Source organism: Microtus pennsylvanicus, chromosome 12, assembly GCF_037038515.1.
Source record: "Microtus pennsylvanicus isolate mMicPen1 chromosome 12, mMicPen1.hap1, whole genome shotgun sequence".
In the NCBI taxonomy this organism is placed as follows: domain Eukaryota; kingdom Metazoa; phylum Chordata; class Mammalia; order Rodentia; family Cricetidae; genus Microtus; species Microtus pennsylvanicus.
The window spans coordinates 1,394,190-1,418,926 of record NC_134590.1 but is presented as its reverse complement, the minus strand read 5'-3'; the positions used below and the strand labels follow the sequence as shown (position 1 = coordinate 1,418,926).

Below are 24,737 nucleotides of genomic sequence, written 5' to 3'. Positions count from 1 at the left end.
AAGCCTAACGAAGGAAAAACCAGTGTCCGAAGTCTGGCTCCGTTGCGGAACATTTTACAGCGTTTTCATTGGCATTCAGCAGCAAGTGTACAGATGGGTAATGTTTACAGTGAGCACCCCGTGACATCACTGCCCAGACCAGGAAGTGCCTCCTTATGAGGAAACTAGATGCCATTAGTGCGCTCCCATCACTGCCTCTTCAGAATTACTGTTCAATAAGAGATTGCTTTTGCCAGATTTGAACAGTCTCTATTCTTTGCTGTCCAGTTTGTTTCCTAGGATACTGTTTGGTTTGTTTTTATGTGTTTGTGCTGTTGTGTGTCCCTGTAGCTCATTCTTTTATTGCTAAGGAGTATGCCCATTGTATAAGTAGTGTAGTCCCTGGTTCCCCAGGGCTGTGTCCAATGAGCTGTGTGTGACCTTCCTGGGGGAAAAGAAATGTCTCTTCACCTTGAACAGGGACCAGCAATCCAAGGTAAGTCCATCCGGGTCCGGCTTTGTAAGACCGAGCATGCTAGGATCACTGGGAGGCTGGGCAGCCTCGGCTACATCGGAAGTCCATCCACACTGGGTGATTACTGCGGCTGCTCCTGGCACTAGCACCAAGGCCCCTTGCCGCTAGGAGGCCAGAGGGAATAGTGGCTGGAATCTCTGGTATAGGCCTCCTAGGAGGGAATGTCAGAGGCCCAGCGGCCCTGACGCTAGCCCCGCCATGCACTTCATGATGGACACTGGTTATGAAGTCACCTGGGAGCACTTGTCTGCTGCCCACTGTCTGGCGAGTGCTTCCCAGTGGTGCGTTGCTCAGTTCTGGGGCATCCATTGGCTCTTTGGATAGTTCCAGTTGTCTGCTAGAATTTTCAGCTGTCATTTTCCCTTGAAGATGATAACTTTATATAGCTTATACATCTCTTAACAGTAATATAATTTCACTATCTGAATTCCTGAGAGTTTGGCTTCAATGGGCTAATGCTCCTGGTTTTTATTATATTGTCTTATATTATTAGATATCAAACATTGTATATTAAAATATCGCAAAATGAGCTTAGTGATACATGCCTGTAATCTCAGTGTTTGGAAGGCTAAGGCAGGAGGATCATGAGTTGAGCCAATCTGATGCACACAGAACCTGACCTGAGATACAGGATATTGTTATCCTCTAGGATGGATCTGTTCGATTCTCTTGAGATTTCTTCAGCCCCACATCACCAGCACCTGATCGGGAGTTGAGCGACTTGGTGACGGCAACAGCCCTTAGGAGTCAGTCTTTCTCCTCTTCTGCCTTACTCTAGAGTGTGCGCCTTCCACGTCTTGACCTCCATTTGGAGAGTATTACCCATAACCCTCCTTGTTTGGCATCCCTGATCTGTCATTTCTGTTAGAAAAACTCTGCTCAGGTGTTTGTTAGATAAAACAAATCACCTGTTTCAGGGTCAGTCTGTGCACTCTCCTGAGCTGCCCTCTCCAGGGGCTCAACCCCAATTCTTCACTACCTCACTAGTTCTGCGATGCATTCAGACAGACACTAAGTGGGTTTACTTCGCCTTGTTTTTCTTTTCAACTTTCTCATTCCTAGTTCATTTGAATGATCTTTTCTGAAAACACGACTTTCCCACAAGTTCTAGCCATTGTTGATGTTAATCCTTAAGTGTACATTTATTATGTACATTTTTTATTATTTAGCATTTTACAGAGGAGACAAGAGGGTGGATGGGCCAGGCGGGTTCATCAATCTGACAGTGACTCTGCTGATGCTCAGGTTTAGATGTTTTAATTCTTGTCTGTTTCTATAGAGGGGTCAACGTTTATGCTTAATGTTACTGCTCTGCTCGTAGAAAGAAAACAATACCTGGTTATTTTTCTGTTTGTTTTGTTTAAGAATGGATTTCAGCGTGATACCAGCTTCCCACTGATTGATTCAAGTTCCCAGAACCAGATTAGAAGACGGATTGTTCTTGAAAAATTGAGCAAAGTGTAAGTATGGATGTGTCATTCTGGCTTGGAAAGAGATTTAAATTAACTGAATGTTTTCATGAGTTTATGATTTTTTTAAAGATGATGTGAAATTTCGATTTTAAGATTGTATCTTTCCAGATATTTTTTGGTACTAAATTCTTTTTGTAGATGACACAAGACTATCATAAAGAGTTTGGAAATTGAGACTGTAGAGTAGAAAGATGAAATACCCCACTCCTTCCTAAGCCAGTAGAGTGAGAGCTGTTGAAGCCAGCCTAGGAACCTCAGCTCCGTGGTGAGCAGTCAGTAGCTAAGCGTTGCCCCAGCCCTGCTGCGCACTGCCCTAGCCTCTCCGCTGCCCTAGCCCCTCCGCTGCCCGCTGCCCTAGCCCCTCCGCTGTGCATTGCCACAGCCTGGTTGCCCCAGCCCGTCCACGTATTCATAGGCTCCCTTCACACTCAAGAACATGAGTTCAGTCAGTTCAACCTGCACTTTGGCTTGAAGCATCCTGTGAAGGAAAGGATTGTTCTTAAATTAGCCCAGTCACAGATAACACTTAAAAGCTGCTCTTGCTTTTGTTTTTTAAAACAAAAAAGTAGCCAGACAGTGGCGACACCCTCATTTAATCCCAGCACTCGGGAGGTAGAGGCAAGTGGATCTCTTTGAGCTTGAGCCTAGCCTGGTCTAGAGTGAGTTCCAGGACAGGCTCCAAAAGCTACAGAGAAACCATGCACCAAAAAATATAAGTAAATAAATCAGTGAATCAGAGAATCAATCAAAGAGTTTCCAGGTCTTTTTCCAGAGGTAGAAGGTCCACCTTGGACTTTTAAACCTACATTTCTTCTTGTAGCAAGAAAACATGGCCTGTTTCAACCACTGTTTAAGGAGTTGTATACAGAGAAGTCTCACTTTTCTAGTATTTTGAAAAGAGGAAAAACATTTTCTGGAAGCATAATATTTTTGAGCAGCCAAGATATAAAACACTACTGGTAATATAAGGGAGTACGGCTATCTTACTTTAAGATAATATACCTCTAAGCTACACCTGAAATCCTTTATGATTAGTTTTGGGATCTTTAGTTGGCCGGTTTGTTGGCTTGGTTCGTGGTCTTTTGGAGTCTCACTAGCATTGGCCTGAAACTCACTATGTATAAACCAGGAAACCATCTAACTCACAGAGATCTGCCTCTCTCTGTCTCTGCCCCAAGTGCTGGGATTGAGGGAGTGCCGCCATGCCTGATGTGACATTGTATCTTGATTTGGTTCAATCTAAAAATGTTGACCATGAAGAAGAACTACTGTTAAGTTTACATTTTGAATACATGTTTAAGTTAATATAGATTGAGCGTGTCCATATGTTAGGCTGTGCATGGATGACTTATTCTGCCTCGTGTATGTGTGTGTGCGCGCGCATGCGTGTGTATGTACAGAATCTATGTCTGTGTTCATGTCCATGCAGACATGTCACATCATATATGTGAGCATGGAGGCCGGAAGCCAACCTTGAATATTATTGAACCATTAACCTTGTTTCTTGAGCCAGGATCTCAGTGGGACCTGCGGCTTGCTGACCAGGCCACAGTAGCTGGGTGCTGAGCCCAAGGAGAGACCTGTCTCCTCCCAAGGTCCTCATGCTTGTATGGGAAACATGTTACTTGCTGAGCCGTCTCCCCAGCCCTGTTGTTTTGTTTTTTTAAAAAACTAATCTTTATTTTGTGCATTTGTGAAGTAATTCATTATCTCGCCACCTATCTGATACAATGCAAGACGGTATCAAACCTAGCTTTGGTTATGCGTGTTTTGAATGCTGGGATGGGTTATCATTTTAGATTCATAGGTAGAAGATGTGGATTTCCCTGGAAATAATTTTCTAGATGTTTTAGCAGAAGTGATTGATGGTTGAGCGTCGGGATATGTGAAAGAGGAGGCAGAAAGACTCTCAGAGGCAGAAGATTGGGAGAAGGGCTTTGAATGCCATTTTTCTGGGCTGACCTTCCTCTCCCTGTCGAAGCTGAGAACCGAACTCAGGGCTTGCGGTGCGAGCGTTCTACCCAGTCCTTCCCCTTTTAACACCAGAAAGAGTAAGTGATTAGGTAGAGCGATGTTACTGTGGTTGTATATTTTAAAAAAAATATATTTTTATATTTAGAAACATGAGTGAAAATAAGGGTCCAATGACATAATGTCAAGAATTTGCCTTAAAGTACTTCTGGGGTAGGGCAAGGGACAGAAAAATGAAGCAACCCTAACAGAATATTAAATGTTGGATCTGAGCCAGGGGTCCTGCACACCTGTGACCCTAGCACTTGGAAGTGGAAGCAGCAGGATGAGGGGTTAAGGGCTGTCTTTAACTACATAGAAAGTTTGAGAGCAAGCGAGGCTACATCTCCATATGCTATATGTGATGTGTGTGTGTGTGTTCCTTTGCTTTCCTGTTATAATAAAAAAAACTCTAGAAGGAATTAAATATATTTTGTGTATAATAAGCATTGTGTACTTTTATTTCAAATGTGTTATATGGTATATGCATTTTTCACCTAATATCATTTTCAAAAACAATCTGTGCTATTTTAAAGGTGTTTTTTAAGGGGGTTACTAAATGTATCTGTCATATAAATCACCTACTGATATGTTTATCTCCAAGTTTTCACTAAAATGTGTCTATAGCCATCTTCTCGTGTTTGTTAGAATAGTGCTTATGTGATTATTCAGAGGGTAATTAATGCTTTAGTAGTAAAACCGTGGAGCTAAAGGTGAGGACAGGTTGGTACAGGGGGTGGTGTTCAGGCATCTATACTGGCCTGCCCTTGGGGTCCTTAGCTGCAACCAGAGTGGGTTTGCGTGTCAGGGCTTTGCACACTTTAGAGCAGACACGCACGCAAGTGGAGTTAGGAGAATGCTCCTTTGACATCTCACTGGTATGTAGCTTAACCCTTGCTTCTACCTGAGTGTTGCTAGTGGCCAGGAAACCCCAGAGGCAGGATTGCCCACCGAGATGTGTTCTAGCTTTATATAATGTATAATTATTTGTTTTTTCGTTCCAGATTGCCTGGACTTTTGGGTCCTCTTCAGATTACAATAGGCGATATTTACTCGGAACTGAAAAGCCTTGTTCAGACTTTCAGGTTAGTGTGAATGTTGTAATTTTCCTTCTCTGTTATTTTAGCCATATTGGCTCCGGCACCGTCCATGGGGAGGCTAAGGCAGGAGGGTCTGTGCTTTGCCTTTGTGGGCCCACATCTGCCCCGAGGAGCACTCGGTGCTGTTTTCTCCTCCCCTGCACAGTACTTGTGATTCCTGTTGAACACAGCTCCTTATTGGCTCAATTTTGACCAGTTTTTCTCTGGCTAGCTTGTTGTAAAGTAAACTGCATTGAGGAGGGGGACTTACAGGATGGGGAGATGCTGCTGTCAGTAGAACGCTGGCCTGGGAACACAGTGACCTGAGTTCACTGCTGTCTTAGTTACGGCTTCTATTGCTGGGAAGAGTCCCACAGGCACCTCTTATAAAGGAAAACATTTAATTGGGGCTGACTCACAGTTCAGAAGTTTAGTCCGTATTGTCATGGCGGTCAACATGGCGGCATGCAGGCAGACGCGGTGCTGGAGAGGTAGTGAGATCTTGACCCGCAGGCAGCAGAAAGAGACTGTCCAAGACCTCAAAGCCACCTCCACAGTGGCATACTTCCTTTAACAAGGCCACACCTCCTAATAGTGTCGTTCCCTGTGGTCCAAGCCTTCAAACACATTGATTATATGAAGGTCATTCCTATTCAAACCACAACAAGTCCCCAAAAGCCAAATTTTTTAAAAAACGAAAAAGCTAGCAAAGTTGTGTGTGTGAGTAATCTCTGCACCGAGGAGGTGGAGACAGGCCCTGTGGCTGCCGGCAGCCAGCCATGGTAGTTGGCAAGTTCTCGGCCAGAGGGAGACCCTGCCTTAGAGATGGCGGGTGACACCTGAAACACGAAACCCAGTTGTCTTCTGACCCCACACACACGCACACACACAAAGGAAAGTTGTGTCTGGACACAAAGCAGCTCGCAGCAAATTTAGTGAAACTGTAAGTGTGCCCCAGATGAGCATCTCTGCGGTGAGCCTGTGTGTGCACGAGGCAGGCTGATCCTCAGGGAGGCTCACCTGCGAGCACCCAATGAGGGTAGTGCGTGATTTACTGGATCGTGGGGGACGCTTGGAGTACTGAGAACCACAGAGAGGGAACAGAGATTTTCTCCGTGGAAAGAGGAGCAGTTGAGAGTTTCCTGATTGATAAAAACATGTACATGAGGACAGTCTTCCTGGGATGTCCATATGTGAATGTCTAAAAATAAACCTGAATAATCTGATTTTTCTAATTACTGATGGTTATGATTGTCGTTGTCTCAGAGACAATACAACTTAAAGATCATTGATCACAAAACTTCAGGGATGCGAGAATGGTCTTAAGATTGGCACAGACTTTTTGAATAAATGCTTTGTGAAAAAGAGGGTCCAGGCCAAATATCACAAAACTCAGGGGTGTTATTTATTTATTTATTTATTTATTTATTTATTTATTTATTTATTGTATCCCTGTTCATGATGGAAACATACACTTTGCATCTTATGTCTCTACTAGAACCATACATCCAAGAGGGGAAACAGAACTGTGTAGGGGTGGTGAGTTTGGATACAAGTCCGTGGTGTGTGAATGCTGGGATTGAGGATTTGTTCCGGCCTCTTGGGGAGTGTCATAGTAACAGTCTTGCTGGTTTGTAAGGATTTGCCCCACATGTCCCTCAGGCAGTGGGCGTCTCATCGCTGTTCTGAGCAAACTGGTGATGTCACCTGAGAAGAGCTCTAGGAACATGGCCTCTCAGGGGACCCTGTAGCACGCACCCAGCGTGAATGAGGCACTGGGTTCCAACTCGAACACTACCAAACACCGCTTTTCCCTCTGGTCTAAGGTTGGCATTTCAGTTAAATAATAAAATGTGGTGCCTTAGTCATACTGTGCTGTTGGACAGGCAACATTTCTTACTCCTGCGGGGCTACTGATGGTCATTCAGATTGTAGTTTTAAAGTAACTAACTGTAGGGTCGCTCCGTAACTACTGTACATCCATGGAAACGTGGGTGTTTGGTGTTGGAAACCTTACTGCTGGTCTCTGGAAGCGGCACTGGTAATAATGTCTGGCTGATGTCAACCCATGAAGTCAGTTCTCATCACATGCCGGGCTTTACCAAGTTACCTAATCTCTGAAAGCGAGGGTGCTGCCGTTTCATGGTTACAGGTAAGAAGTAAAACAGCCTCTCCCAGTTCATAACCAGCCATTGGGTTTTGATCTCGAGCCTCCCAGCAGAGGGAAGGTCATGGATCATAAAGGGCAGGGCCGACGGGTTTTGCGGCTGTCTGTCCATGGTTCCAAAAAGAGCCCTTGTTTGCTTTAGGTCAGTGACCACAGTACTTGATTTTCTGTCTGGCCCTTTACTTCAGAATTAGACAGTGAAACTTGTTTTAGGGGCTGGGGGTGTAGCTCAGGGCTATAGCACCTATCTAGTGTATTCAAAGCCATGGGTTCAATCCCCATGCCAAGAAATTAGCACCACGGGGTCGTCAGTGCCATATTGGGGCCCGCACTGTGGTGTTGGGGTCCGCACTGCCGCGTCGGGCTCCTCACTGCTGGGTTGGGGTCCTCACCCTCTCTATTCTACCGTTCTATCGTATCTTAAATGTTGTGATATGTGTCTATTTTCCATAAACATGAATTGGTTCTCAGCAAATCTTAACAAAGGCAGAGGAACAAGGCAACTTAATTTAGTTGCGCTTGAGGGACTAATGCAGTGATGTCATACTGTGTCTGATTGATTCACTAGTTGGAGCTAGACTGTGAGCTTCCTAATGGAACTTAAGAGTCAGGCCAGGTCTGTTCTCAAGTGGTGTTTCCCTCCATTTGCCTTGCGTTTTTTCTTTATTCGCCTCTTCCTGTAGCTTAATTCTTCCCCAGGCAGATACTTTACTCAACAATCTCTGTCTATTCTGTGTTTAGGCCCTGAACAGGCATTCAGATGCATAAGCCCATGTGTTCCATCGTGGACTCAGAGTTTGCTAAGAGTAGATCCTTTACTGCTATGCACACACAAACCTGAGGAAAGGACCACAGAGGTAGTTCTGCAAACTTGTGGGAGAGGATGCTATCTCGGGAACCCTCATGAAGAACTGATATTAAAGCTGAGATATAGATAGAAGTCTGCCTTGTAGACTGGGGCTGTGGTTCCGTGGTCGAGTGTGTGGCTGGCATGCATGGGGCCCAGGTTTCTAAGAACACACAGAAAAGCCCCTGAAGTCATTTGACCTGTCTTACAGCCTCCATTCCCTGCACTGGCAGCTTTCCTGGTATCTAGTCCAAGTCAGTCTGGTTTCCTCACACGCAGATCGAAGGAGCAGCTGGGGTATACTTGAGTGCTTCTAAAGGTATTCGGTTTAGACCAGTAAAGAGCCCGGCAGGATTACTAAGGATTTGTATGGAATCTACCATTAACTTCCTTACCCATCGAGCCTCGTTCTTCCGACACCTGAGCTAGCAGGACGAGAGACACATGGTTCTTCAGTCCTAGCGAACAGGCTGCGGGTATGCAGAGCCTTTGAATTGTCCATTTATTACAAACTTACCTTGTCACTTTCTCTCTCATCCCTGTTTTACAACCAGATCCCTTCCAATTTCTTTTTGCCTTATTCACGTAAGACTTCAGAATCACCCCGGTTAGTAGGGGTGGTGGTAAATGTGAGGCCGTGAAAGTGAAACCTGGCTGGTCCGGAGGTGGCTGTTGTCAGAAAAAGAAGTAGTGTACAATAGCTTTGTTTTTGCTTTCTCTGCTTTTACAGATGCTTGAAATTTAATAACATCTGTGAAAAACAAGCCCCAACCGTAAACATTATCTTGGTAGAATTCTGTAGAATTCTGCTTCCAAGACAAACTTGATGTCGAGTAAGTTATTTTTAATAGTCTTCCCTCTAAAGCCTGTGGGTCAGAGTCTGTAAATCTAAGTTTCCTCCCTGCCTTCAAGGAAATGTCAGGGGCTCCGAGGGAGAAAGTGCGACTCTGCAGTCTGAGTCCTTCTGTGAAGATGCCCTGTTGCTGGCAGTGGAGCGTGGAGAGATCCTCTCAGTGACACTGACAGTGGGAAAACGTGACATAATTACTACGTCTTTCTCTTCGCGTGACCGCCAGTGCTAGGAACCTGCAGAACGGTCATTCTGAAGCCTTTAACAGCTATAAATGTGTGGCGTGGCCCTTGGAGACCAGTCCTCCGATTAGTTAGGGTTCTGCTCAGACGGTAGGATAGCTTAAAAGCCCCCTAGGTGATTCTGGCGTGCAGAGCTGAGAGCCTTTGGTGCCTGAGTAGAGAGCTGTGCACCACTCCACCTGCTCTGTGACCCGAGTTGGGCTGTGTCTCCAACCGAGCTGGTCAAGATGCTTGTCTGAGCAGCTACGAATTAAAATCCTATTCTATTCTGGCTTTAAAATCCTCTTTAAATTTTATCTGTGATGAATCAAGACTTTTTTCTAAACGTGTATAAATTTAAATTAACATGTGTTTAATACCCAGGGCCAGAAGAGGGCATTGGTTCCCTGGAACTGGAGTTACAGATGATTGTGGATCGGCCAGTAGAACTTTTACGAAAGCAAGTAGAACTTTCTGGTCTGCTAGTGTAATAGAAACACTGCGAGCTATTTGAATGAGAATGACCCACTGGCTCATGTTAGAGTATTGGTCTCTAGTTGGTGGAACTGTTTAGGAAGAATTAGGAGGTATGGCCTTGCTGGAGGAGGTGTGTCACTGGGGTCGGCTCAGGCTGTTCTCTGCTGACTCCCTCTCTCCCCACTTGGGGATCAGAGGTCGCTCTCAGCTCTCAGCTACTGCTCCAGTGCCGTGGGCGCCTGCTGCCTGCTCGCTGCCATGGTGGCCATGGCCTCGCCCTCTGAACTTGTCAATAGGAAACATGGCAATAGGAAAGTGACTAAGGCAGCTCTCACTGTGCTTCCCTGGTACTTGGGACAATGTTATAAATTACACACATGCTACGTTTGCTTTTCCTGAATGACAGAGGAACTCATGAGATTGTAACTGTGTGTTAACTGAGAGGTTTAACAACAAAAACCAGAATTTTAGGCCTGATGGTGCACGTCTTAATCCAAGTACTCAGAGGCAGAGGCAGTAGCCTGCTAATCTATGTAAGCTCCAGGCTAGCTCAGGGCTGCATAGTGAGACCCATCCAAAGGAGTAGCTGTATCGCACTGTTCTCGCCATTTCAGCTCTTCATGGTATTTCGTACAGGACGACAGTGAACAGAAAAGCCCATATCTCATGGACCTTCATCCCACCTGAGGGCCGTATGCATGTCCTGGTGTAATGTATTAGTGTGTAGCCCTACACTCTTCTCGGTTTCCATCTTCGTTCATGGGAGGGGGGAACAGCAGTGAGAGGCGCATCCGAGTAAGGTATGAAATCATCCGACAGAACTCAGCAGGTAGAAGGACTTGCTGCGCAGGCCTCTGAACATGAGTCTGATCCCCGAAACCCACACAGAGCTGGAAAGAAGTGAACAAGCTCCAGGAAGTTGTACTCCGACCTCTGTATGTGCACCGTAGCACACACTCAACACACACTAAAAAATACAAAATTAAGAAACCTGGAAATGGGGCTGGGTTGTTGGCTCAGTGTTAGGAGCACCCCTCTGGAGGACCTGAGTTCAATTCTTAATGCCTGTGTGGTGCCTCAAAACTATCTGTAGCTCTGGTTCCTGGTGATCTGACGCCCCCTTCTTGCCTCTGTGGGCACTGCATGCACGTGTTGCACAGACACACCCGCAGGAAACACACCACACATGCTTATAAAGTAAAATTAGAGGCGAAACCTGTGAACAAGAGTGACATGGTCACTGAACGTTTAGGATGCTGGTAAGCCTGGGGAAGTGAGCGCTGGCAAGAGGAGGAAAATCTGTGTGAAGAGCCGAGAAACTGGGGGTTGGGACTAGGAAAGCCTGCCCCTGCCAGAAGGGGAGGAATGTATGTGTGTGTGTCACATGTGCCGAGTAGATCAGAAGCAGAAACTGGCAGGCAGGGACAAGGTCCAGGCCAGAGCAGAAGGTTGGAGCCCTAGCTGTCTTGGTGCTGTAAGAGGGGGTGTCACCAGAAGGAAGTGTCTGCAGAGAAGAGCCCGGGCTACCCAGGGTTTGGAGGTTTGGGGTGATGCCAGAAGGGAAGGGGAAACTGAGCACAGGGATCGCTCTGCTCAGCTGTGTGGGAGCCCGCTGGTGGGTGAAGGGAGAGGGATCTGGTGGCCTTTTGTACAAAGGAAAGTTCTGTGGAGCTTTCTGTACCAGTTCTTCAAAGTTTGGTTCAGTTTGCTTTTGTTGTTTTTGAGACAAGGACTATGTGTGTGTATATATCCCTACTGGACTTGTAATGGCTCTATAGATCAGGCTAGCCCCAAACGTACAGAGATTCCCTGCCTGGGCTCTGCCTCTCCAGTGTTGGTATCAGAGGTGTGCACTACCACACCCCACTTAATATTTTATATTATTAGTAGGTATTGGAGTCTGTAACTCCATTAAGTGACAGAGCTGGGCTAATATCCACATTAGCGGACTGTTATACTGTACTGCCTTTTTATAGCTAGACTTTTTATTAATTTGGAAAAACATTCTAAACTATAGAGAAAATCCAGATTGACAAAACAAACTAATAGGTTTTTAATTTTCTAACGTTTCGCTCGTAGTAAAGACTGTACACTTGTTCTGGCACCTGGATAAACGGGTGGAGAGCGCCGAGATCTCTTCTCAGGCAAGGGAGAGGAGGTGATATGGGGTGTGGGAAAGAAAGGGAAGTCAGCTGAGCAGAGGGGGCAGGGACGTTCATCTGCGGAGAGAGCACCTGTACTGTGAAGCGCGTGTGTCCATCTGGTCTTCGCTTTTCTCTTCTGTGCCGTGTGTGCCCATTCTTAACTGATGAAATCATGCCACACCGTGTTTGGTTCATTCAGAGTGATTATCCAGTGTATGTAAGTCTTCCATTCATATTGATGGTTGTTTAATACTCTAAGTATGCCACAATTTATTTTCTCTATTATAAGCAGTATTTTGTTGAAGGTTTCCATAGGTCATCATACATAAATGAAAGTACTTTAAGCCTTTATATCTAGAGAGAAGGTACTCATATATATATTCCGGGTTTGAATCTGGTGAGCTAGCATTCATTTTCTATAATTATGGCATCCCTTGTTGTCCACTGCCAATCAAGCACAAGGCAAAGCTAGGGTCAGAGCAGCTTCCCTTGTTAGCTTCAGCAGGTGCTGATGTGGGCTGGGGGCATGTGTGTCTGTCTGAACAAATGTGGTCTCACTTTCCTTGTGAGTCTCATGATCCTGTTCTAATATCACCTTTGCTGTAATGTGTAAGAGCGCGGCTGAGTGCTTCCTGTGGAGACTGCTGCTCTCTGTGGCTGGACTCTCAGAGCCGGGATGGTCCGGAACTGTCCATACCAAGCCCTGAATAATAGCACATTATTACACCACTGCCTGCCCTGTGGAACAGAGCAGGTGTTTAGACCTGCCTCTTAGCAGGTGGTGGCGGTGCGCACCTTTAATTCCAGCTCTGGGGAGACAGAGGCAGGTGGATCTCTGAGTTCAAGGACAGCCTGGTCTACAGAGCGAGTTCCAGGACAGCCAGGACTGTTACACTGAGAAACCCTGTCTTGAAAAACCAAAATAAAATAACTACCTCTCTGACACATTAAATCATAATTCTTATCAAGAACTAAAATTTGAAGGTAAAATCTTGATGTCTTTCAGATTATCAAACCGAAACATTATCCACAAGCCCGTGGAATGGACTTTGATCGCTGTGGTGTTGCTGACATTGTAAGTAACTCTTTCGGATTCTATCTCTGAGGGAACAGTCACAGGTTTGCACACTGTCTTGAAGAATGTTGTTTCCATGTTTTTGGATGCTGTGTTTGCTTCTTTGTATCTCTACCATCCTAAGAAACAGTCCTCATAAATGTTATTTATCTTTTGTTAGAGAACGTCCCATATGTGGGTTATGCCACATCCCATACATTTCATTGTTCATGCCTGTTCTAACGCCGAGTGAGCAACACTGTCTCGCATCTGTGTTTCTACATGTAGTCATATATCTCATTTATTGACAGTTTAGAATCTAACAGTTAAATGCGCTAACGTAAACACTTACTACACAAGTATATGTAAGACACTTCAACCCCACTCCCCTTTAAGGCGCGCCACTGGTGGTTTCTAGGCTCTTTTTCAAAAGGGCTAAAGGCATTAGGTGTAGTGTTTTTCAGCATGAATTGGAAGAAATTTTTGAGATCATTATGATTGCATCTCTGTCGCTTCTGGTGCGTGTGAGGTCACTGAAGCCCAAGGCAGTTGACTTAGGGATGCTCACAGCTCAGCTCAGGGCAGCTGCAGTCCCACACTCTCCCCCTGCCTTGACTTTGGTCTGTCGTGTGTTTTTCCCATCCCCAGGTGTGTGGGAAGGATTAGGTAGGCTTCAGTGAGCCCGAATCTGTGTCACCCAACCAGATACAACTCATATGATTCATTTAATCAGAACACAGAAAATAACTTTACTTGAATGCTCTGATATAAATTTTTAATCAGCCCTAAGAACAAATCTTTTGTTATTTTTACTATTCAGTGTTCCAGTTGAATTGGCAGTTCATGAAAAATATCTTATTAATTTTTAAAACATTTTTCTACTTTATTAAATGTGTAAATACCTTGGTCACTGACAGGGAAAACATCAGTAACAGTGCTTACCCACAGTATCATATGCCTGGTAATAAACGCTCATAGACAATTAATTATACTTTTGTAATTTATTATGCCAAGAGGGAAGAGTGTTTGGACTAACATGTTAGAGGATGAACAGTCATCTCAGAACCTTGTTTCTACAGCTGAAGACATAGTAGGTTCTATACTACTGCCACATCTCCAAAATGTTTAGCAAGGAATAAAAAGAAGCATGAGAAGCATAATAATAAAATCTACTATTAAAATTCATATAATTATTCCAGGTAAAAACAAAGCTCAGGGTTGGAAAGCTGCTTCAGTCAGCCAAATGCCTGCTGAGCAAGCATAAGGACCTGGGGTTAGACCCCAGCACCCATGTGGAAGCCAGTGTGGCCAGTGTGGCAGCATCTGTCCCTCCAACATGTGAGTGGGCAGAAGACGAGCAGACCCCGAGCTCACTGCACGTGTGAGTGGGGGAGAGGAGCAGACCCGAGCTCACTGCACGTGTGAGTGGGGGGAGACGAGCAGACCCGAGCTCACTGCACGTGTGAGTGGGGGGAGACGAGCAGACCCGAGCTCACTGGGGGAGATGAGCAGACCCCGAGCTAAAATCAAGCTCTGACTTCTACACACATGTATGCACGTGCTCACCAGCATGAACATGTACATGCCTCCAAACAAGACCATACACCTTAAATATACACACACAAAAATGTAAAACCTAAATTTTTTTAAGGAAACCTATGTATGTTTTTAATATAGGCACCATGTGACAAAAAAATATTGACAACATTAGCTTGTTCTTTTTTGCACAATTTTGACCTCTGGGCTTAGGTATAACAACTCTTCGGAAAAGTAACTTCAGTGGATTCAGTTGTACACTTTTTATGTGTGTTAAGTTTCCCATATGCAGTCTTAAAATGGTAGCTAGAAGCATACTTTGTCCTCTGTCAACTGTTCTCATGCCCTGATCTCTGCATATTGAAATAATACGGCTTGGATTTTCCCAAATAAATAAGCCTGGGTAAGATACCAGTCTTTGATGTATGTCTTTAAACAAAAATGTGTATAAGTTAACTTTTCTGCATTTTAGAACCTATATATTCTGTTAGATAAAACCTGTTAATGTATTTATATAGTTTTGTTTGTCAATCAAATTAGGAAACAGTTTGCATCAAAGTGCATCTTCTAGCACGCAACTCCCTACACTTCTTTACCTTTCTTCTTGACCCGTCTCACTCAGAGCAGAAGCTGACAATCATCTTCCTCATACTCCTGGTACTGAGTGTCTTAGACAACCCAGGTGACATCATCCGCCGCCCACCACTCCTGTGCTGTTCCTTTGCCTTTGGTTTTCTTGGATTGGACCACTGTCATTCAATTCTAGTTTGTAACGCAGAATAGGACCAAGCCAGGGCTGGTGAGAGATCTAGGAGAAGGTCCAGACCAAAACTGGCAGCCAAAGGAAAGGCGTCCAGAACAAATCCACTGGGCCGAGTCCCTGTACTAGGAGCGGGGATTGAGTTTCCTCAAGGAAAGTGTGCCAGGTTCCTTGAGACTTGGGCTGTCCAGGGAGGAGGTGACTGCTCACTCTCTCAGATAGAGAGACACAGGCTGTTCCTGCTCTGGCGCCCCGGTTTCTCTAATGGAAAGCTTTCAAGGCCATCTCCAGAAGTGTCTGCTTTCATTTTATTTATCCGAACTGGCTGTTTCCAGTGAACTGTGGCCTGTTTGTAGTCAGAGACCATTCGGTAGTTTATCCCTCTAAAAGCTTTGAGTATTCCCATCGTTCGGGGAGTAGCATGTAAGTCCTGGAAAATGGTATTTTAAACAAGCTCAGCTTGACCATGATCTCTAAAGGAAAACCATCAGGACACAGTCACTTTAGGGAGTCCTCACAGATGGATACTCTGGAGAGCCACTTCCCGGGGCTGCTGGGCGCGAGTGGAGAGATGTGACTGAAGCTTTTACCCTCACCCAACTGTCTTTTAAAGCTTGCCCGCCACTCAGTTTCCTCATAAGATCTGTGTGCACCTTGAAAAACAGCTATTCATTAGCGATGTGTCGGTTCTTGTTCCTCAGTCTCCCTCACCATTCCAGGTCAGCCTTGGTATCTGAGACCATAGTTAAAGACTGCTGGAAATATTTTTCTATATTATATTATGGAATTTCGTACTTGACTTTCTTGAGAAAAAATGCACCCATGAAATTCTCATTTTAATGTTTATATAGTTCTACATGTCAGTGTATTTGCTATATTAGGCCATGGTCAGTACTGTCTAATAACAGAACAGTTTTGTCACCCCAGACAGAAGTGTCACATGACTTCTCCTGCCGACACCCTCTTATCTCTTCCTATCAAATAGCCACTTATCTATTTGCCTGTTGTGAATATTTCCATCAGTGAAGTCATAGAAGACACGGTTGTGTCTGGCTTCTTCCACTTAACGTCCATGTAGTAGCATGTAACGGCACCTTGTGTGTGGCCAAATAACGTGCCGGGCTGCAGATGTACTGCATGCCTTTGCTGCACCTTTGCTGCGGGTGTACTGCACGCCTTTGCTGCACCTTTGCTGCAGATGTACTGCATGCCTTTACTGCGCCTTTACTGTGCATGTACTGCACACCTTTGCTGCGGGTGTACTGCATGCCTTTGCTGCACCTTTACTGCAGATGTACTGCATGCCTTTACTGCGCCTTTACTGTGCATGTACTGCACACCTTTGCTGCGGGTGTACTGCATGCCTTTACTGCACCTTTACTGTGCATATACTGCACACCTTTGCTGCGCCTCTGCTGCGCCCTTGCTGTGCATGTACTGCGCGCCTCTGCTCGGTTGTCTGGTGATAGTCATCACTCTTGTTTCTGCTCCGGGGCTCCTTTGTACAGTGATGCCGTAAACATTTGCTCTCCTGTGGACATGTTCTCAGTTCGTTGGTTGGATACACTGATTATGTTGAACCTTCTGAGAAACTGCCCGACTGTTTTCTGTGGCAGCTGCACGGGTCCACGCTGTCACTGGCAGTGTGCAGGCATTTCAGAGCTGATCTTCCGAGTTCTCACCCGCGCATCACCCAGTCAACATCGTGTGCAGTGCCCGCAGCCCTGTATGGCATATGCTTGTCCCCAGCAGAAGACACTATTTGGAGAGGTGAAGGAAGCATCAGGAGTAGCTGACAGTAGGTCAGTAAGGGTAGACAGACTCAGGGTTGTCTTGTCCCTAGCCCCTCTGTCTCCTGCTTCCCAGCCACCAGAACTCTATTGCTCTGTCATAATGGAGTCAACTCTCTAAAACTGTGAGGAAAAAAGTAATTCCTCCATTTAATTGTCCTGTCAGGCATTTTTGTAGCAACTGCATAGGAGAAAATAACACAGAACACTGGCCCCGGAGAAGCGGGCTGTTGCCTACCCTGCTGAATGGCTCTTGCACTGTTTGAGCTGGTTTGCAGAAGCGGCGTGGAGGAGCTGCTAGAACGGTGAAACAAAGCTTAATAAGCAAGCATGGTTTCCTTCAGAGGGGCAGGGTGCACAGGAGTGTGGACAGTAGAGGCCAGGCATACTATGTCCTTGCAAAGGGTCTGTCTGCATCTGCACTGAGTCAGTACTCTGGGGCTGACCTGAAAAATGATGGTCTAAGGTCATGAGGAAGTTTTATTAAAACACATGACATTCAGGGTGTGGGTAGTTACTGGTGACTTTTAGCCAAGTTTAATAGTAAGAATCGGGAGCAAAAAGCTTGGGAACAGAAGGATTTCAAAACACAGTTTAGTTTGAGAAAGAGGGAGATTGAAGTTTTTAAAGAGATTAAGTCCATTGGAAAGAACCAGGCACCCAGTCAAGACAGAGAGAAAGGACGCCTTTGGGGCATCTTGGGAATGGGCGAACCCCACCCATTGGCAGGTCCAGGGTACAAATTTCTCAGGAGAGAGCCAGCAGGTGCCATAACTGTTTTCCCAAGTTCAGCCACACCGCACCGCGGCTGCCGCCTCTTCTGTTCAGAGGGACCTGGCCATGGCCTGAGCTCATGGTAGACTTTCCCACTGGTGCTGCGGCATTCAGGACGCAAGCATTTGGAGGAAGACTAGGAAACCCAGCAAGGTGTAGCCTGCCCAGACTCTGTACTTGGAGCTGTGAGGATGAACCTAGGAAGTGGCGAAGACCCCAGGATGCTTCGGCTGCCAGAGTTGTGAGATGTCACTGATTGTGCTCCTGGGTCAGAATGACCACCCTAATGTAAAAACAGACGGCCTTTATTAGAGGAGAACAGGAGACACCTCGGAGAGCGAGGGCAAGAGCAGGCGGGAACACCAGGCAGCTTTCCTGGGGCCTTTTCCTGTGTAGGTGATTGACAAGTCTGCTTGAATTAAATCGTAGCTCTGTTCTTTACCAGAAATCTACCTTAAGTAGTAACCTTGGGCTTTTTTTGGTAATTTAGGTGTCATATTTCTGCCTAGGGCCAGAGGTAGAATTCAGATGTCATTGTTTTAAGCAAAAATTAGTATGAGAGCAAATTTTAAAAGAATTAAAGAAAGAAATGAATCTATAAAAATAGCTTTACTTTACCAGGAGAAAGTAGCCTTTTTTTTCCCTGGGCTTCGAACTTCATTTATTTATTTATTTATTTTTATTGAGAAAAGGGAAAAAAAGTTTCAGCCTCCTCCCAGCCTCCCATTTCCTTCCCCCTCCTCCCACCCTTCTCCCCCTCCCCCCACTCCTCTCCCCCTCCCTCTCCAGTCCAAAGAGCAGTCAGGGTTCCCTGCCCTGTGGAAAGTCCAAGGTCCTCCCCGCTCCGTCCATGTCTAGGAAGGTGAGCATCCAAACTGGCTAGGCTCCCACAAAGCCAGAACATGAAGTAGGATCAAAACCCCGTGCCATTGTCCTTGGCTTCTCATCAGCCCTCATTGTTCGCCATGTTCAGAGAGTCCAGTTTTATCCCATGCTTTTTCAGTCACAGTCCAGCTGGCCTTGGTGAGCTCCCAATAGATCAGCTCCATTGTCTCAGTGGGTGGGTGCACCCCTCGTGGTCCTGACTTCCTTGCTCATCTTCTCCCTCCTTCCACTCCTCATTGGGACCTTGGGAGCTCAGTCCAGTGCTCCAGCTTAGGGTTGGCAACAGACTTGAACCTAGGGTGGCTCCCAGGAGCCCAAGGCGATGTCCCCAGTTAGTTCCTTGGGCAGCTGAGGATAGGGAACCTGAAATGACCCTATCCTATAGCAATACTGACGAATATCTTGCATATCACCATAGAACCTTCATCTGGTGATGGATGGAGATAGAGACAGAGACCCACACCGAAAGTAGCCTTTTTGTGGTGGGCTCCCTCCACTCTGCCTTCGGTCTAATCTGTAGCTGCCCTTTCATTTGGTGCTCAAGACTTTAAGGGGGCGGTGCTTCCCTCCCCCTGTACTCAGCATGGCTTTTCACTCACAAAATTAGTGTGACCTTTAATCCCAGCACTCAAGAGGCAGAGGCTGGTGGATCTCTGCGAGTTCGAGGCCAGCCTGGTCTACAGGAGCTAGTTCCAGGACAGGTTCCAAAGCTATAGAGAAACCCTGTTCTGAAAAGCCTAAATAAATAAGTGTGTTCCCAAGACGCAAGAGGTGGGACTTGAAACTGATTTTGTTCAGAGATCATCCTCAGCGACCCTGCTCCCCCGTAGCAGGATCCGACCAGGAAAACTGGGCAGCTCTTGTAGGCCACACCCAACAAGGCATGGGCTGGGGGGATACAGGCCAGGCCTGTTGGAGCTCACAGCACCCCATCAATGCTCCAGATGCTGAACACAGAGCTGTGGGATTTCCTGTTTGCCTTGCTGGATTTTCGTCTCGTTTTGACCCTGTTCCTCCTTTCCGAATACCATTTCGCCTGTGGGGTGAGGAGTCTGCCCTGTGCTGTTGGATATATGTAACATTTTTTATTCTAGGGGGCTCACAATTAAGAGTGTACTTTTAGTCTTAAAAACTACTTTACACTTGGACTTTTGAACAGTGTTGGAATTGTTGAGACTTTCAGGGCTCTTGGAGGGATGCCCGATGAATTTTGCACTATGAGGTGGCCTGAGCCTTTGGGATCGGGAGATTGAATGTCACGTGAGCATCCTCACAGACTCATGTGGTGTATTCGGGGTCTCTAGCTGCTGTTGCTGTTTTGGAAACTTCAGGAAGTGGAACTCATCAGAGGAAGTAGGACACAAGAGTGCATTCTTTGGAGTATCTTGTCCCTGGTGTGTATGTGTCTGACTTTCTGTATCTCCTTTTGCTGGGATAACCACACAGAAGAGGTGTTGTGTTCACCCTTGTGCAATGGACTGAAACTGTGAGCACACTGGACGGGCCTCCCTTCAGTACTCCGTTAGGGGTGAGCGCAGCAGGTGGCCCTTTCTTCAGGACTCCCTCAGGTGTTTTGGATGGTTGTGCAGAGTAACAATTTATCAAAAACTGAAATATCCATATTCTCGCTCATTATTAGATTTACACAGATTTGTAATAGTAATTTCTCATCTTCTAGGAATACCCATATGAGCAAAAAGGGAGGGGAATAGAAATAGTGTTCAAGGCCATATAAATATTGTAACACGTCAAATAGTTATATTTCCTTCGTCCTTAGAATACCTAAATATCGTTTGTCCTGGTTAATTTGCTTGCCTATACAAATCCTAGGTTTATTTCTTTTACTATGTTTATTACTGCCTTCAACATTCTGAAGATGAACTATTTTCCCCTTCACTGAGGACTGAACAAAAGTGAGATTCTTTCTATATCTTCCATACTAATTGCTGAGAGTTTGTACAAGAAATGCATATTTTTAGGTAGTTATGCAGGTACATACACACAGACACACACATACAGAGAGACAGAGAGAGAGGTCTATGAGATGGGATGGGGCTTAATAAATACTAGCGCAGGCTAACCTGACCCTTCTGTGTCCCCCTAGGCTGGCTTTGAACTTACAGCAGCAACCGTCTTTCCTCCTTTCCCCAAAGTCCTGGGTTACCAGCAGGAGCCACCATACCTAGTGTGAGCATGTATACACGCACACACAAACACACACACTAACCCTAACTCTGCTGGCTAAGAGGAAGGTATTTCTTTTAAAAATATAAGTGCCACAAATTGGTTTTGATCAGTTTTAAAAAATAGTTTTTAAAAGGGAGACAAAGTTGGAAGGTGGGGAGGTGAGTCTGGAAAGAGTTGGGGGAGGGTGAGCCAGCTTTTCTGTTGCCATGATGAGGCACTATGACCAGGACATCATATAAAAGGAAGGGTTTATTTGGACTTCCAGTTCCAGAGGGGTAGAGTCCATCATGGTAGCAGGCAGCAGACTCTTGAGGGGAAACAGAGAGTGAACTGGGAAAGGTGTGTGTGTAACTTTGAAACCTCCAAGTCTGCCCCCAGTAACGTACTTCCTCCAAGAAGGCCATTCTCCCTAAACAAACCCACATACCACCAACCTGGAACCAGTTATTCAAACAGCTAACTCTTTGAAAAACATTCTCTTTCAAATTACCAGTCTGTATGTGTGTGTGTGTGTGGTGTGGTGTGTTGTGGTGTGTGTATGTGTGTGTGTGGTGTATATGTGTGTGTGTGGTGTATGTGTGTGTGTGTAGTTTTGTGCCATTTATCATATTCATTCCCCTCCCCCAACTCTTTCCATGTCCCTACTTCCCTACCTACCAACTTTGTGTCCTTTTTAAAAAACATAACTCATCAGAACCAATTTGTGGCATTTCTATTGTTAACTGCAGAGCCTCCTCTTAGCCAGCATCTGGGACATGCTCCTGTCACAGGTGCAGGAAGACAGGACGACTGGGAGTCACTTCACCCTCCACCGTGTTTCTGCCGCTGTGGTAAAAGCTCTAGACGGCCCGACCTGCAGGCCTGGCTTGGGCCATAGCCTGTCTCGGCCACCGTCCCGAGTAGAAGCGCCAGGATTACAGATGGGCACTTCTGTACCCGTGTCCTGCTGTGGGCTCTGTGAGCATGGGAATTCTACCCACTCAGCTCTTTCCTTAACCCCAAAATTCAGGTACTGTCCAAAAGAAAACAGCACTATTTTAAATTCCTGATCAAAACCTACTTTCTACAAAGAGTTTTTTTTTTTTAGGATTTTCTATATCTCTAGCAATTTTATAACCTAGTCTTTTGTTCATCCATAATCTGCTGAGCATCCCCAAACCAGATGCCTTAATCCATGATAAAAATTGCCTGTGTTTGAGGCTTTTGTCTTCTCTCCCTGGCACCACAAAAAAAAAAAAAAAAACAAACAAACAAAAAAAAAACACAAAGATTCCTCAATAAAACAAACTAAAAAGACAGGTTCTCCAGATTCCCATCCCAGGCACCCGCAGCTCCAAGGGGGGCAGTGGTTAAGGCTGTTGGTCCTGACTGATCACAGCCTCAGCTTCAGCAGCCAGTCCCTGTGTTCCTAATGCCGTCTGCATATCTGACCAAGATCCCGAGGATGCTGGTAGTGTTACCCCAGCCTTGGTGCTCGCCCCTAGAACGAAGAGTGTGGTAATCACTGTGTGGGTCCCCTGCTTGATCTCACCGACTCACACAGCCTCGGAAAGGAGAGCATTTGCCCGGGAGTAGGCATGATGAAGAAAGCTGTCTAGGGCTCACCTGCAGCTGCTATATAGACCTACCACAAACAGGATTTAGATATAAAGTTTTAAAGTTACTCCACCCCAGCCCCTTAAACAAACACACGTACACTATATCACTCCACAGTGATTTACAAAGGACCTGTTTCTTTTGAATTAGAAATATCAGTGGAAAGCATCCCTGCTTCCTTATTAATAGGTAACCCTAAACCCTTAAGTGCAAACATCATCAGGGCAGGAGCCATCTGTCAGAAGAAAAACATTTTATTTTATTTGGCTGCCCTGGTCTTCTATAATCAAAGCTTTTATCTCCGTTTCCCAGATAATGGCTCTGAAGTGGAAAGCCCATGAAGGCATGCCCCTGTGTGGTGTGCTTTCTTATCTGCCGTCTCTGGTCTCCCGTCTTACATACCTACTAGTTTCTAACATTTGGTGACTATCTTTTTACCTAAGGTCAATTTTTGTGTGCATTTTGGTTTTTGAGATAACCTCCTTGTGGCCCAGGCTTCCTTACTGACCACTACTGACAGCGGTCCTCCTGCCTCAGCCTTCCAGGTACTAGGATTACATGAGGGCACCACCACATCCAGCTTACCTATGATAGAATTCGTAGTATTTTAATTTACATGATTAGCTTTTAGTGAGCCTTATTTCTAGAGACAAAACTTGAACAAGACTCTTGAAGCCCTGGGATGAGCTTTGCACAGATGACTCCGTCTCATTGGGTGTGATTTTCTTCACTGGAATGTGGGAGTCAACTGAATTCAGGTTTTAGCTGAGGTGGAACTTGTCTCACCTGCGGCAAGGACAGGCCTTGGCATCGGTCTACCAGCCTTTCTGTTTTCCCCTTCATCCCTTAGCCTGCCTCCTTCCCAGTCTCTCCCTCCCACGTCTCTCTCTGACTTGAATTCACTGTTACTTGGTAAAAGGTTTACTCATCCATTCATTTCAGAAATGAAGAACTAGGATTGGTGGAGTCGGTGTTGGTCTTGGGTACACAGCGCTGGGTTTGGGTGTAGTAGTACACATTACACACTCACACACTCATACACACACACGTGTGCGCGCACACTCACACACATAGTCATACACACACACTCACACACACTCTCACACACACGCACTCTTACACTCACATACATACTCATACACACACACACTCATACACACACACGTGCGCGCGCACACTCACATACATAGTCATACACACACTCACACACACTCTCACACACACACACTCTTACACTCACACATACATACTCATACACACACTCATATACACACACACCCACTCAATTAAAAATATGATAAACTGTACTTCTGCTTCCACACACTGTTTTACACTTACTTCTTTAGAGGTTCTGATTTGTTCTTCTGCTCCAGACCAGTGATTTGCCATAAGGAGAATTAAGGCAGCACTCTGAGGCTGGACCTGTGCAGCTGTTTGTATTTACACCTAGTGACTTTTCTCTCACACTTATGATTTTTACCTTCCATGTTCTTCTGTTTTCCATGGCCTATAAATCAGTCTTTAGGACATAAACATGTGGTTCACCCCTCCCCCCAAAATGTATATATAAACATAAGTCTCTGTAACAATAGGAGTGTCTCCACTTAAATATTGTGTTTGGACAATGTGTAGATAGTGCTGAATCAGGAAAAATGTCTACAGTCAGTGCTGTGAGTTTGAAATTGTGTTCTTAGAAAAACGCCAGTCTGTGGAGTTGCTATGTGGGTTGCTACTGTCTTATCTCCTGGTGTCTCGCACTGACTAACTCAGGGAATGGTCCTTGAAAAACCAAATGAACAGATAGAACTCCTGCAGGCTGTGGGACCTCCACAGGCGTGGCACAAATATGCCCCATCCCCCAACACTAAATGCACCAGTAAATTATAATTTAAAAACTAAAGATGCATCCCCATACATCTAGAGGTTTTGTTTGTTTTTTATGAACTATGCCATAAATTGCTGAGCAGCTAAAGCTGTTGCAGAGACCTGCGGTGCTCAGGCAGCTTGGGAGTCAGTTCTCTCTTACACGTGGGTTCCAGGGAATAGCTCAGGTCATCAGGCCCAGCAGCAAGCTCCTTTCTGACATTGACCCATGGTCTCTCCAGCCTGGTCTTTGTTTGTTTGTTTGTTCTCATGATTCTAGAGAACTGTTTGTTTTTATACAGCCCAGGCTGGCCTCAGTCTTAGAGTCCACTGCCTGGGTCTCCCAATTGTTGGGGTTGTAGGTACGCCCCACCACAGCCAGCCTTAATAAATCCTTTACATTCAATTGCAGATACTAACAGGTAAAATACTCAAACACTTTTCCAGCCCAGTTGTGGCAGCACACGCCTACAGTCACAGCGCGTGGAAGGCAGGTGCGGAACGACTGGCA

At 45.6% G+C, this 24,737-nt stretch overlaps 1 protein-coding gene across 3 annotated transcripts in view; it reads left to right on the top strand.

Annotated features, from left to right (window-relative positions):
* Positions 1 to 24,737, top strand: part of Rpap2 (RNA polymerase II associated protein 2) — a 65,580-nt gene that overhangs the window by 22,528 nt on the left and 18,315 nt on the right. For all 3 annotated transcript variants that reach the window (XM_075943100.1, XM_075943097.1, XM_075943099.1), the window contains exons 9-11: positions 1,880 to 1,974; positions 5,001 to 5,081; positions 12,788 to 12,856. In XM_075943100.1, the coding sequence (XP_075799215.1) occupies positions 1,880 to 1,974; positions 5,001 to 5,081; positions 12,788 to 12,856 (245 nt within the window). The remainder of the gene's footprint in view (positions 1 to 1,879; positions 1,975 to 5,000; positions 5,082 to 12,787; positions 12,857 to 24,737) is intronic.